At 44.7% G+C, this 14,576-nt stretch overlaps 1 protein-coding gene across 1 annotated transcript in view; it reads left to right on the forward strand.

The window, feature by feature from the left end:
• The first annotated feature begins 354 nt into the window (after nucleotides 1–354).
• Nucleotides 355–14,576, forward strand: part of LOC139757669 (uncharacterized) — a 26,576-nt gene continuing 12,354 nt past the window's right edge. The window contains exon 1 of the mRNA XM_071678432.1: nucleotides 355–1,607. Coding sequence (XP_071534533.1) covers nucleotides 1,484–1,607 — 124 coding nt within the window. The 5' untranslated portion in view covers nucleotides 355–1,483. The remainder of the gene's footprint in view (nucleotides 1,608–14,576) is intronic.

Below are 14,576 nucleotides of genomic sequence, written 5' to 3' on the forward strand. Positions count from 1 at the left end.
GTTCTTGATGCTCCTGGTGTAGCATGTGTCCTTGATGCTCCTGGTGTAGCATGTGTCCTTGATGTTTCTGGTGTAGCATGTGTCCTTGATGCTCCTAGTGTAGCATGTGTCCTTGATGTTTCTGGTGTAGCATGTGTCCTTGATGCTCCTGGTGTAGCATGTGTCCTTGATGCTCCTGGTGTAGCATGTGTCCTTGATGCTCCTGGTGTAGCATGTATCCTTGACGCTCCTAGTGTAGCATCATTTTCCCGGTGCTGGTTGGTGTCCCTGGTGTAGCCTAGGTTTGTTGGTGCCCCTGGTGTACCCTTGTGTTGGTTGGTGCCCCTGGTGTACCCTTGTGTTGGTTGGTGCCCCTGGTGTTGTTTGGTGTCCCTGGTGTAGCCTATCGCCCCTGGTGTAGCCTGGTGTGGCTTACAGTTAGTCAGAGTGATGCTGTTGTGAGGTACGTCCTCCACCTGTCACATGTAGCCTGACAATAGTGTCCACACCGCCAGCATGAGGCCCCGCCACCATGGGTGTGGGGTAGGGAGGGATTTCGACGCGTTGATCGCGTGAAGCGGAATTGGTCCGTCTGATGAGCGGTGCGATGCGACGCTTCGGTCGCGTGCAGTAGAGCTGGTTTTCAGAGGAGCGGTGCGACGCGTCGGTCGCGTGCAGCGGGGTCGGCTAGTCATAGGGGCGGGTGCGACGCGTCGGTCGCGTGCAGTGAGGCCGGTCCGTCAACAATGGTGGTGACTTACTGGCTGACAACATTCCAGGACGCGTCGCCCCGGGTGTAACTTTGTTCATTTCCCGCCAGCGTCAGGCCCCGCCTTCCCTTGATGAGACACTTCCGCCTCGCCCTCCGGAGCCCGCCGGAGTCCCGCCCCTGTATACCTTATCAACCAATCAGGCGCCGGTGAGTCACGGGCAGTGGCTCCTCCTCGCAGCCAATGAGAGCGAGGCTTCTGTTCTACCTGTCCATTGAGACCAATAAGATCGAGTATCCCTTTGTCTCAGCGTGGCGTGTTGGGCCATAGGAACAGCAGGTGGCGGAGGTAGTCAGGTTAGGTAGTCAGTGTATATTTTGCGAATGAGCGCAGGTGTAGTCACTAGCTAGTCGCAGGTGCGTACGGAACCACTGCGCCGGGTGTGCGTGCGTTGTTCGTGTCTACCAACGTCATCCGTGTGAAGATCGTGATACGGTGAAGTTGCCAGAGTGATGTTGACAAAAAAGTTGGTTGCCAAACTCCGCTGACGCAGGACTGGATGTTGAAGTGTCAAGGACACCACAAAGTTTGCAATAGTTTGTGTTGCAACGGTGTGGACCCGCTGCGGCTGTGACACGCACCGCCACTACTTCTGTGAACAAGTCCTACTTGACGCGGCCTGACGTTTTGGTGACCACAACCGCAGGTGTCTGAGGTGCTTACCTCCTCCACCCGCGGCTCTGGGCACATCTGCTGCAGCTGCTCCCCGCTTCCCGCCGCCACACCTGCCCCAGATGCTCATCCCTGACATAGGCGGCCAATCGACAGCCTTTTCCGTGCCATCTACCTCCGACGCCGGCAACAGAGGGCCTCCTATAATGACGGCTCTTCCCCCGGCACTGCCCTACTACGCTCCAGGTGAGGTTACCCTCCGTCAGGTACACAACACGTGATACAGCCTCTGTCAGGAACGCAACAAATGAAACAGCTTCCGTCAGGTAGACAGCAAAGGCAAGCAGCCTCCCTCAGGTCGGAAATAAAAGGAAATGCATCAGGCTACATGAGTTTACACAGTAGGTGGCAGGGCTTCCGTCAGGTACACAGCAGGAGTTTCTCAAGGGTAGCATTTCTGGCCGGCCAGTGAGACCCTAGGTCAGGGGAGGTTATTAAGACACAGGAACACAGGTCAGAGTAGATTATAAGTTGCAGGAACACAGGTCAGGAGAGGTTATAAGCTGCAGAAACACATAATGGCGACCTAAGGACTCATACCTCTGCAACAAGATAAATATCATTTTTTCCCAAATGTAAGATATCCATATTTATTTGATAAAAAACAGTTGTGAAATATATCGTTCGTAGAGAATATTACCCGAGATGATTAACAAATTATGAGCTACTGGAAATCTGAATGAATGATCGAGTATGAGAATCACTTGGTTTACATATGCATGGATGAATACTTAGATATCAACATGAACAGTAACTTATTTGTCACTGTTGAACATGAAGAAAGAGGCTGTGCTGCTGGTCTGCGCCCTATGATCAAAGGAATCAATACTCGTAATTTAGATGGATTGAGAGACTGGCGCTGTGCATCCTGTATGGAAGACAGAATTATGGCCATGTGATCGCTTTTCGATGAAGGGCAGAGGTCTTATAGAGCTATGTTGCCCCTGATCGGAGAGAGAATACTGACCGATCTCTGTTTATCTTATAGATGGTAGCGCTACTCTCTCTGGCTACTGAAAGTATTGTGGCACATGTACTGCCCCTCCTCGTTACTGGAGGTACTACAGTGCATGTACTGTCCCTCCTCGTTACTGGAGGTACTACAGTGCATGTACTGTCCCTCCTCGTTACTGGAGGTACTACAGTGCATGTACTGTCCCTCCTCGTTACTGGAGGTACTACAGTGCATGTACTGTCCCTCCTCGTTACTGGAGGTACTACAGTGCATGTACTGTCCCTCTTGGCTACTGAAGATACTGCAATACATGTACTACTTGTTTGGATTTTTGTTTCTTGCCAGTTGTTGCCCTTATCATGAGAGATGGTGGCTGAATCACTAGTAGTGATGATGTGGGATGGCTGAATCACTAGTAGTGATGATGTGGGATGGCTGAATCACTAGTAGTGATGATGTGGGATGCTGAATCACTAGTAGTGATGATGTGGGATGGCTGAATCACTAGTAGTGATGATGTGGGATGGCTGAATCACTAGTAGTGATGATGTGGGATGGCTGAATCACTAGTAGTGATGATGTGGGATGGCTGAATTACTAGTAGTGATGATGTGGGATGGCTGAATCACTAGTAGTGATGATGTGGGATGGCTGAATCACTGGTAGTGAGGATGTGGGATGGCTGGATCACTGGTAGTGATGATGTGGGATGGCTGGATCACTGGTAGTGATGATGTGGAATGGCTGAATCACCATTAGTGATGATGTGGAATGGCTGAATCACTAGTAGTGATGATGTGGGATGGCTGGATCACTGGTAGTGATGATGTGGGATGGCTGAATCACCATTAGTGATGATGTGGGATGGCTGGATCACCAGTAATGATGACGTGGGATGGCTGAATCACTAGTAGTGATGATGTGGGTCAACTTCAGTCCTTATGGTGGTAATATTACCAATGATGCTCAGGGCACACAGGAGTCAGTGACGATGTTGTGGTCAATATTGTGATGTCAGGGTTATCATTATCAATGGTGTGGTAATTTTTGTGATACCAGGGAATTAAGGATGATGTTGTAGTCATGATTATGATGAAGGGAGGTTATTGTTGATATGGTGATCATAACTATCATAGAGGGAAGTTGATGATGCCGTTGTGGTCATGATTACGATGAAGGAAAGTAATTATGATGTTGTGGTGATGGTTGTGATGTCAGGGAAGTTAATGATCATGTTCTAGGGATGATTGTGTCGTCAGGAAAGTTATTGATGATGTTGTGGTGATGGTTGTGATGTCAGTGAAGTTAATGATCATGTTCTAGTCATGATTGTGTCGTCAGGAAAGTTATTGATGATGTTGTGGTGATGGTTGTGATGTCAGGGAAGTTAATGATCATGATCTAGTCATGATTGTGACGTCAGAAAAGTTATTGATGATGTTGTGGTCATGGTTGTGACTTCAGGAAAGTTATTGGTGATGTTGTGGTCATGGTCGTGGTCAGGTAGCTATTGATGGTAAATTCTTCTTTGACGCTGGTCGATTTAGTTCCAGTAATGATGTTGCTTGGATCATGGTAACCATGTCGATGATAAGGGCCTGGTCAGTCTCCTAGAGCTGCTATCAATACTATTAGTGCTCTTAGTGTTGCTATTTACTCAGTTGATGCTTCTAGTGTCGCTATTGATGATGTCAGTGCTGCTAGTGTTGCTACTGATACTGTCAGTGCTGCTAGTATTGTTCTCAACTGGAGTAATATTTCTCGTGGTCTGCTTTGATATCAATGTTACCAACAGTGTGTCTGCCAACCAGACACTGAACCTAAGGAACACATCCGGAACACTACTTCACTTGGATCCGTTGATGTATCTACACGATTGATTCGCAGTTCTGCTGTTCATTTCTTAACACACACACACACTCACACACACACACACACACAAACACACACACACACACACACACACACACACATATATATATATATATATATATATATATATATATATATATATATATATATATATATATACATTTTTTTCATGCTTGTTTGCGTTTCTAGCTTCAACGAGATATAGCAAATGACAAGCAAATCAACGACCTGATTTACTCACATCCACTACATATCATGCACGAAAACCAGTGCCCACCATCCGTGGTCAAACCCCACACACCAATTCTTTGGTTTTTCTTGTTCGCTTCATCTGGACTGGTTCAACTCGATGGCAAGGCGGATCCATAAGACCCTTTTGGGCTATTCTGACGTCAAACATAACGATTTACCCTAACAGACATTCACGTCTCCTCCCATACAGTCCTCAATGTACTCGGGAGTTTTCCCGTCCATCCCACTTCAAGTCACACTTCAGCTGTCATATCCACTCCTTTTAGTACTTCACTTTCTTTCAATACTTCCTCTTCACCTCTTCCTGTTACCCTTATCACATAGCCTCATTATCTTACTCTGATTCATATTAGCACTCAACTTCCTCCTTTTACACATATTCTCGGTCTCAGATATCATCTAATGGAGTTTCTTTATCTGGACTGCCATCAGAGCCACTAATATCATCATCTATCTGTAAACGGCAACAGACATTCCAGACACCTCCACTAATCCAGTATACTAAAGAGCCGCACCTCCTTCACCATCCCATCCATGAACACATTAAACAAACATTGTGACATTACACACCCTTGATGCCGACCCACCTTCACTTGGAACAACTCACCCTCCTCCTCCTCTCTTGCTCGCACGCCTTACTATCCTAGTAAAATCTCTTCATTGTATTCGGCAGCTTTCCTCTCTCACCATACATTTGTAGCATCTTCCGTAGTCATCTATGGCAGTCATGCCATGCGCTTCCTCCAACTCCATAGATGGCACACACAGATCCCTTTCTATTTCTAAGCATCTATCACTTCAGTTTTTCAAAGCAAATACCTGGTCAACACATCCTTCATCACCCCTGAAGCCACATTGCTCCTCCCCAGTCTAGTGCTCTGTGATGTATGCTACCATTCAATCGCCACTCCTGACCAGGTACACCCAGCAGACTTATGTCTCTGTAATTCAGGTGTTCCCTCTTGTCTCTTTAGCTTTTCTGTAATGGTACTATACATGCATTGTGCCAGTACTCAATTACCTTAGCACAGACACTAAAAACCCTGACTAACCACTGAGTACATTCCTCCCTGACCATTGAGTACATTCTTCCTTGACCACTGAGTACATTCCTCCCTGACCATTGAGTACATTCTTCCTTGACCACTGAGTACATTCTTTCTTGACCACTGAGTACATTCCTCCCTGACCATTGAGTACATTCTTCCTTGACCACTGAGTACATTCTTTCTTGACCACTGAGTACATTATTCCTTAACCACTAAGTACATTTTTCCTTGACCACTGAGTACATTATTCCTTAACCACTAAGTACATTTTTCCTTGACCACTGAGTACATTATTCCTTAACCACTAAGTACATTTTTCCTTGACCACTGAGTACATTCCTCCCTGACCATTGAGTACATTCTTCCTTGACCACTGAGTACATTCCTCCCTGACCATTGAGTACATTCTTCCTTGACCACTGAGTACATTATTCCTTAACCACTAAGTACATTTTTCCTTGACCACTGAGTACATTATTCCTTAACCACTAAGTACATTTTTCCTTGACCACTAATTACATTCTTCCTTGACCACTGAGTACATTCCTCCCTGACCATTGAGTACATTCTTCCTTGACCACTGAGTACATTCTTCCTTGACCACTGAGTACATTCTTTCTTGACCACTGAGTACATTCTTTCTTGACCACTGAGTACATTATTCCTTAACCACTAAGTACATTTTTCCTTGACCACTGAGTACATTCCTCCCTGACCATTGAGTACATTCTTCCTTGACCACTGAGTACATTATTCCTTAACCACTAAGTACATTTTTCCTTGACCACTGAGTACATTCTTCCTTGACCACTGAGTACATTCTTTCTTGACCACTGAGTACATTATTCCTTAACCACTAAGTACATTTTTCCTTGACCACTGAGTACATTCCTCCCTGACCATTGAGTACATTCTTCCTTGACCACTGAGTACATTCCTCCCTGACCATTGAGTACATTCTTCCTTGACCACTGAGTACATTCCTCCCTGACCATTGAGTACATTCTTCCTTGACCACTGAGTACATTCTTCCTTGACCACTGAGTACATTATTCCTTAACCACTAAGTACATTTTTCCTTGACCACTGAGTACATTCCTCCCTGACCATTGAGTACATTCTTCCCTGACCACCGAGTACATTCCTCCGTGACCACTGAGTACATTCCTCCCTGACCATTGAGTACATTCTTCCCTGACCACTGAGTACATTCTTCCTTGACCACTGAGTACATTTTTCCTTGACCACTGAGTACATTCTTCCTTGACCACTGAGTACATTATTCCTTAACCACTAAGTACATTTTTCCTTGACCACTAATTACATTATTCCTTAACCACTAAGTACATTTTTCCTTGACCACTGAGTACATTCTTCCTTGACCACTGAGTACATTCTTCCTTGACCACTGAGTACATTCTTTCTTGACCACTGAGTACATTCTTCCTTGACCACTGAGTACATTCTTTCTTGACCAGTGAGTACATTCTTCCTTGACCACTGAGTACATTCTTCCTTGACCACTGAGTACATTCTTTCTTGACCAGTGAGTACATTCTTCCTTGACCACTGAGTACATTCTTCCTTGACCACTGAGTACATTCTTTCTTGACCACTGAGTACATTCTTTCTTGACCACTGAGTACATTCTTTCTTGACCACTGAGTACATTCTTTCTTGACCACTGAGTACATTATTCCTTAACCACTAAGTACATTTTTCCTTGACCACTGAGTACATTCTTTCTTGACCAGTGAGTACATTCTTCCTTGACCACTGAGTACATTCTTCCTTGACCACTGAGTACATTATTCCTTAACCACTAAGTACATTTTTCCTTGACCACTGAGTACATTCTTTCTTGACCACTGAGTACATTATTCCTTAACCACTAAGTACATTTTTCCTTGACCACTGAGTACATTATTCCTTAACCACTAAGTACATTTTTCCTTGACCACTGAGTACATTATTCCTTAACCACTAAGTACATTTTTCCTTGACCACTGAGTACATTATTCCTTAACCACTAAGTACATTTTTCCTTGACCACTAATTACATTCTTCCTTGACCACTGAGTACATTCTTTCTTGACCAGTGAGTACATTCTTCCTTGACCACTGAGTACATTCTTTCTTGACCACTGAGTACATTTTTCCTTGACCACTGAGTACATTCTTCCTTGACCACTGAGTACATTATTCCTTAACCACTAAGTACATTTTTCCTTGACCACTAATTACATTCTTCCTTGACCACTGAGTACATTCTTTCTTGACCACTGAGTACATTCTTTCTTGACCAGTGAGTACATTCTTCACCTTCCACAGTTTGTAGATTCTCTGGCTAAATGGGTGTTTACTACTTTCAAACTATTTCATCAGTGGCGTTTTCTTTTCTCAGTGGTTATCTCATCCTTTCCAGTGGGCTATATCTTCTCAGTTGAACGGTCCATGTGTCTGAGGCAACACTTAACACCATCTAATGTTGATCACTTTGATAAGTCTGTTTAATTTTTCCAGTGTGTAGCGGGTGTATGGAGGACAGGTGTGCAGTGTTCTGCCCGGCTGGAGGACAGGTGTGCAGTGTTCTGTCCAGCTGGAGGACAGGTGTACAGTGCTCTCCCTCCGTATGGAGGACAGGTGTGCAGTGCTCTGCTTCCGTGTGGAGGACAGGTGTGCAGTGCTCCTGGCTGGAGGACAGGTGTGCAGTGCTCTGCTTCTGGGTGGAGGACAGGTGTGCAGTTCTCTCCCTCCGGGTGGAGGACAGGTGTGCAGTGCTCTGCTTCTGGGGGGAGGACAGGTGTGCAGTGCTCCTGGCTGGAGGACAGGTGTGCAGTGCTGTGCTTCCAGGTGGAGGACAGGTGTGCAGTGCTGTGCTTCCGGGTGGAGGACAGGTGTGCAGTGCTGTGCTTCCGGGTGGAGGACAGGTGTGCAGTGCTCTGCTTCATGGCCATATGTTTGCCACAGACGAGGTTGCTGAAGGGAGGGCTGGCCAGGCCCGGGCCAACAACATTATTCTGTACATCATCTTGTACACACGAGGTCAACCACGCAAGTCTGGAGCGCCTTCATGCTTAATATTCGTTAACATTATACACACACACACACCTGGCAGAACTTAACAAATGATCTCATCGTTATATAAGTATTGTTGTTGTGCATATTTGTTATACGTATATCTTGCGTCTGTTATGATTTCTTTCCTATGTAAAGTCTTAACGGTTGTATGTGTCTCATCATCAAATTCTAATCTGAAAATCAAATAACGTACAAAGCTTGATGTATTTCATCATCTTGATAACTTGCGAGTTCTGTGTTAGAATATCTGTCTTACTTTCAGAACCTTCCCATCAGCTTGGCTGAATGTTAGCATCTTCTGTGCAGTGCGTACGGCGTTATCTGGAGTGAGGAAAGAGCACCCTGTTGTGTCTTATCATTCTCTCTTGCACTACTGCAAGTAGGACAGAATCTCAGAGGAAACTAACCCAATAACGGAGATGATATATCCACACCAGTACCCATTACTGACAAGAAATATGAGCCTGCCAATCGCGGCATACCTTTCATGTACAGTGACCAATGGCAATCGAGTATGAGTAGCAGGCGTCGCAGCCAGCCAATCCTGCCGCAGGATCCACAGAGAAGTGCCCACGGAGACCCACTGTTGACGTACTGCTGACGTCTCAGTGGCTGGCGATCCTTATAAGTGGCGAGTGTTGTGTGGGCGACTGGAGGAGGACCTCTCCCTGTGTAGATGGAGTTTGTTGGAATTCTACCTCAACATATTCACTGTCTTTTCTTTATTTTCACCGTTTGCAACACTAATGGAACATTTCCATTATGTTCTCAATTTCGTATATGTCTGTCGGCAGTTACTGGACATCCTCAATTCCTCTTGTAGGTGCTGTGTGCCGTGTGGTTGCTGCCTAACACCCTCAACTATCTCTTACATCCTCGCAGTAGCTGTCAAAGTTCCTCAGTACTTCGAGAACTTCCTCTGTAATTCTCATCATATATAAGACATCCTGTTGGATGTTCACAAGCTGGGAGGCGTTATCAACAACCCAAGATGTACCCAGCGCCTCTCCTGTGATATCGGATGTCCTCAGTAACTCTAGGATGCTCTCTGTCCCCCTCAGGGATAGGCTAAGAGAAATCCTTGTCAGCCCTAGGAGGTACTCCTGTGAGACATCCTCGTCAGGAGCTCTGGGATATCATCATACCATCACCCAACTATGGAGCAAACGTTGTGTTTGTGGCCTCTGCCTTGCCAGGGTACGTCCTCAGTAACTCTGGGATATCCTGTGTAGCTTTAGGAAGCCATCATATGACTCTCGACCGTTCCCACAACCTGCAGGATGTGGGGGAAATGTCTTCACGACTGTATGACGTCACCAGGTCCTCTCAGCAGCTTCAGGACATCCCAGGAGGACAACGACATCCCAGTAATTACCAGCAGTTTAGAGATGTCTTCAGTAACGTCATCAGATCCTCGTGGCATGTTGTGAAACCATAGTACTGAGCTAAACTAATCTAGTAAATCTTGTGGCTGAACCTTAAACTAAAACTATAAACCTCATGGTAGAACCTTAGGCGGATAACACTAAGTGAAGCTCAGATTGGAGTCTTACCTTAATACTGATCTATAGATTATAAGAATAATTTTGACGCAAACCATGTAAACGATTTTCTCTGTTAAGCTTAAATCAGAACATATCAAAACCTTCATTGTTTACACTGAAAATCACCAAATAAACCTCAAGGTAAAACCTTGGACTACGGCTCTGAAACATATCTAGGTGTAACACCTTGAAGTAAATATATCTAGGTGTAACACCTTGAAGTTAAACTAAGATATAATCTTTAAGTAAAACTTTGGACGAGGAAGAACATCATAGTAAATCTGTTATTAAGAAATAAGTTGATTTAACCTTAAACTTCAGAAATAAATCAATATCTTACCATACAGAAACCTTAGCCTTACATTCTGAACCTTAAAGATAAGCTTTAATGCTATTTATAAAACTGAAGCTTGAACCTTTCACCTCAGCTTTAAACCATGACTTTAACCAGATGACTCAATTTTGAACCAAAGTTTTTAACCATAATGTTAACACTTGAGCCACTCCAGCACAGACACGAGGGGTCACACGCCTTAATAAACGTTCCCTTTAATACTTTTCTACAATACATACATATATATATATATATATATATATATATATATATATATATATATATATATATATATATATATATATATATTATCCCTGGGGATAGGGGAGAAAGAATACTTCCCACGTATTCCCTGCGTGTCGTAGAAGGCGACTAAAAGGGGAGGGAGCGGGGGGCTGGAAAGCCTCCGATCTCATTTTTTTTTTAATTTTTGAAAAGGAGGAACAGAGAAGGGGGCCAAGTGAATATATTCCGAAAAAGGCCCAGTCCTCTGTTCTTAACGCTACCTCGCTAACACGGGAAATGGCGAATAGTTTGAAAGAAAAAAGATATATATATATATATATATCAGGCTTGGAATGGATGTTCATGTTGGGTTTACATATCAGTGATATTAAACAAAAGTGAAACATTTAGAAGCCTTGCTTGACGGGTTGATCATGCGCAGAGGTGAGGTGGTAAGATGCTGGTAGCTCAAGTGTTCGTGAGAATATTTTAAGGTATAATTGGACGGCAATCGCGGACATAACTGATATATATTTTGGTATTCATTTAGGTATTTTTTTGTATTTACTTCAAATTTATGATGGCTAATATTGAGGTACTGATCTTTATTTACGTAGAACATATGATATTCTCCTGAGTAACAGGATATATTGTCTTACTATATTTTGCATCAGTACCCGGCGGTGCTCGACACGCGCCACACATCTCAGTACCCGGCGGTGCTCGACACGCGCCACACATCTCATCTCACTTAACAATATGCAGATTAGCTAGTTTATTTCTGTATTCGTGCGCCATTCTGTCATTTCCTGTTCATCTGCCATGAATTACGCTCACAACCTCCACTTATGTTTATAGATGTTGACTTTACCATTAGATTAATCCGTATCTCGTGACGTAGATGACTGGCGGAGCGGCGCCAGCGCTGCGGATGACAGCCATGATCGTGTTCAGGTGTGTGGGTAGGGAAGTGTGGTGGCGTCTGTAGGTGACGATGCTCACACACACACACACACACACACACACACACACACACACACACACAAGTATCGTAAATTCAACGGGAGGAAATTGTCGTTTCCAGAGTAGTTATCATCATTATGACCCATGGAATCAGAAGGAACCGCCACAAAGCACAAGGTAAACATAAGAGGAGCGACATTACAACTTGAGTGTTGTCACAGTGGAGGAAGGTATGGTGTCGGGGGAGTGGAGGAAGGTATGGGGCCGGGGGAGTGGAGGAAGGTATGGTGTCGGGGGAGAGGAGGAAGGTATGGGGCCGGGGGAGTGGAGGAAGGTATGGTGTCGGGGGAGAGGAGGAAGGTATGGGGCCGGGGGAGTGGAGGAAGGTATGGTGTCGGGGGAGTGGAGGAAGGTATGGGGCCGGGGGAGTGGAGGAAGGTATGGTGTCGGGGGAGTGGAGGAAGGTATGGGGCCGGGGGAGTGGAGGAAGGTATGGTGTCGGGAGAGTGGAGGAAGGTATGGTGTCGGGGGAGTGGAGGAAGGTATGGTCTCGGGGGAGAGTGAGAGGCTAATGTGAGTCCCGCGTTTGAGAAGGAAGAGCGGGAGTTTGTGCTGATCTGGAGACCGGTTTGTGGAAGGAGCGTCGTCGTTCTGGCACACAACACTGGGAAAGATAATCAGAGATCAGGTCCAGCTATAGCGGGGGTCACTAAGGAAATATCAAAGCGGATTCGGGAAAGGGAAGTCATGTGGTGTAACCTATCTCAAGAACTTTGGTGAGAGTGAGCGCCAGTGTGGACCAAAGAGAACGTTACATGAATATGTTTTCCCGGGTTGACAGAAGCATTCGATGTTGTATGACGCAAGAGGTCGGTATACACGCTGGACCTGCAGGCAGGAATCAGACAAATCCTGGGATAACATTACATCATGAGACGAACAACTGACTCACTTGACGGAAAACCTTCTCGAAATGGGTTGGAGTCACAGTGTGGCGCAGCAGATCTCGCTGCTTGGACCAGTGTGCTTCTTAATTATGCAAATGATTTGCCAGACAGGCTGGACCCACAGCCTAAATATGTTTACGGATGATGCAAAGATGATCATGAGGGAAGTAGACAGTGATGTGGACGACGTCGCCTTGCGAGGAGACACTAGACCCACTACAACGCTGCTCGGATACATGGTTGGAGGAACTCGGTCTGAGGCGACGCCAAGGTTATAAGGACGGGACGCTGAAGAGTACCAGAAAGTCAATAGTATCTAGGACGATTTTCTGCCGCTATATCTCCACTTTATGGGAGCTGTGAGGGACATGAACAGTCTCAAGACATATATCATAATCCTATTTAGTACATAGATAAGGAAATGTTCAGCCTTATATCCACAGCGTATATTAGATCAAATATAGCATATGCTCCTCAAGTCTGGTGACCTTACTCAAAAAAGTAGAAATAGGTAATTGGAAAAGTCTAGAAAATGGAAAGAACGATGGTTCTAGAATTACGAGATCTGACCCATACTAAAAGTATAGAGACCATAAATCATCTCATCATAGAAGAGAAAAGAATAAGGAATGATTTGATCACAACCTTTAAGTTTTTCACCCAGTCTGATGATGTCAAAGTGACCAGTTCCTCAAAAAATGCATAGATAGAACAACAGGAGGTCATAGCAAGAAAACTATGAGAAATGATGTTAAGAAGTATGTTTACAGAGTCTAATTAGAGGATAGTTACGATAGCCTGCGAGTGATAAGAGTATGGCTGGTAAATACATACGAAAGTTAAGAAAATCGTATTTTAGTAGAGGAATGTCAAGTGCTGTGCCGGCACAGGTGCATCCCTCCTTCGCTATGCTGTAAAGACTGGTAATATACACACAGACGCACACACACACACACACACACACACACACACACACACAAAATTAGATACATTTTCCCCTGCAAACCCCGGCACATAACTCACGATTTGTTTAATGTTGATTTCAGGAAGATTATGGTGAGTCATGGTAACCTCAGCTGATGGTGACCATAGAGATGTATAAATACTCACACTTACTGGATACATTGTATTACAACCTCACAACACTGCTGAGGTTTGGCATGGGTGGTGAGATACAGAGTTCTTACGATGAACACTATTCTGTTGATCTACATGGTGTTACGATGAACTGTGTTCTGTTGATCTACGTGGTGTTACGATGAACTGTGTTCTGTTGATCTACGTGGTGTTACGATGAACACTGTTCTGTTTGTATAAGTGGAATGAATGAAGTGTATCACAAGATATATGTAATACGCTGAATACGCCAGCCATGCGTACAGACTACGATCTAGAGTGCTGTATTAGCAATGTGTGTACAGGACATCAGAAATGTTTTTGTGTGAAGCTAGGTATACACTGCCACCTACAGATACTCTACAGTTGTACTGAAGAATCATCTTTGCTGTGTCTTAACCTGACTTGTACAATATATGGTAGTTATGTACGTTACGTAAAGAAGCCTGAAGTTAAGATGCTACCTACATACAAGAGTACGTCACAAATGTACATTACATGTATCACATCAGCTTAATAAGTACATTACCAGTCTAGTTAACGACCATTAACATATAAGCGCATCTGTATAGATGATCAATAACTCCCCATTATATAGAGCTTCCGTTGGGAGGGTTACACATTGTACGTCTTGTTGCAGGAGAGAGTAACACCTCTCGACCCTGGCTATAACATACACTAACTTATTGGCCAACTTCCGCCGCCAATTAGCCATGCTGCTCACTGCGCGAAAATTACACGTTACGGCCTGACTCTCCCATGATCCCGGGAGGATGTGCCTCATAACCATTACAGGCAGCCATCACGTGACGTAATT

This window comes from Panulirus ornatus, chromosome 27 (genome assembly GCF_036320965.1).
Source record: "Panulirus ornatus isolate Po-2019 chromosome 27, ASM3632096v1, whole genome shotgun sequence".
Taxonomy (NCBI): Eukaryota; Metazoa; Arthropoda; class Malacostraca; order Decapoda; family Palinuridae; genus Panulirus; species Panulirus ornatus.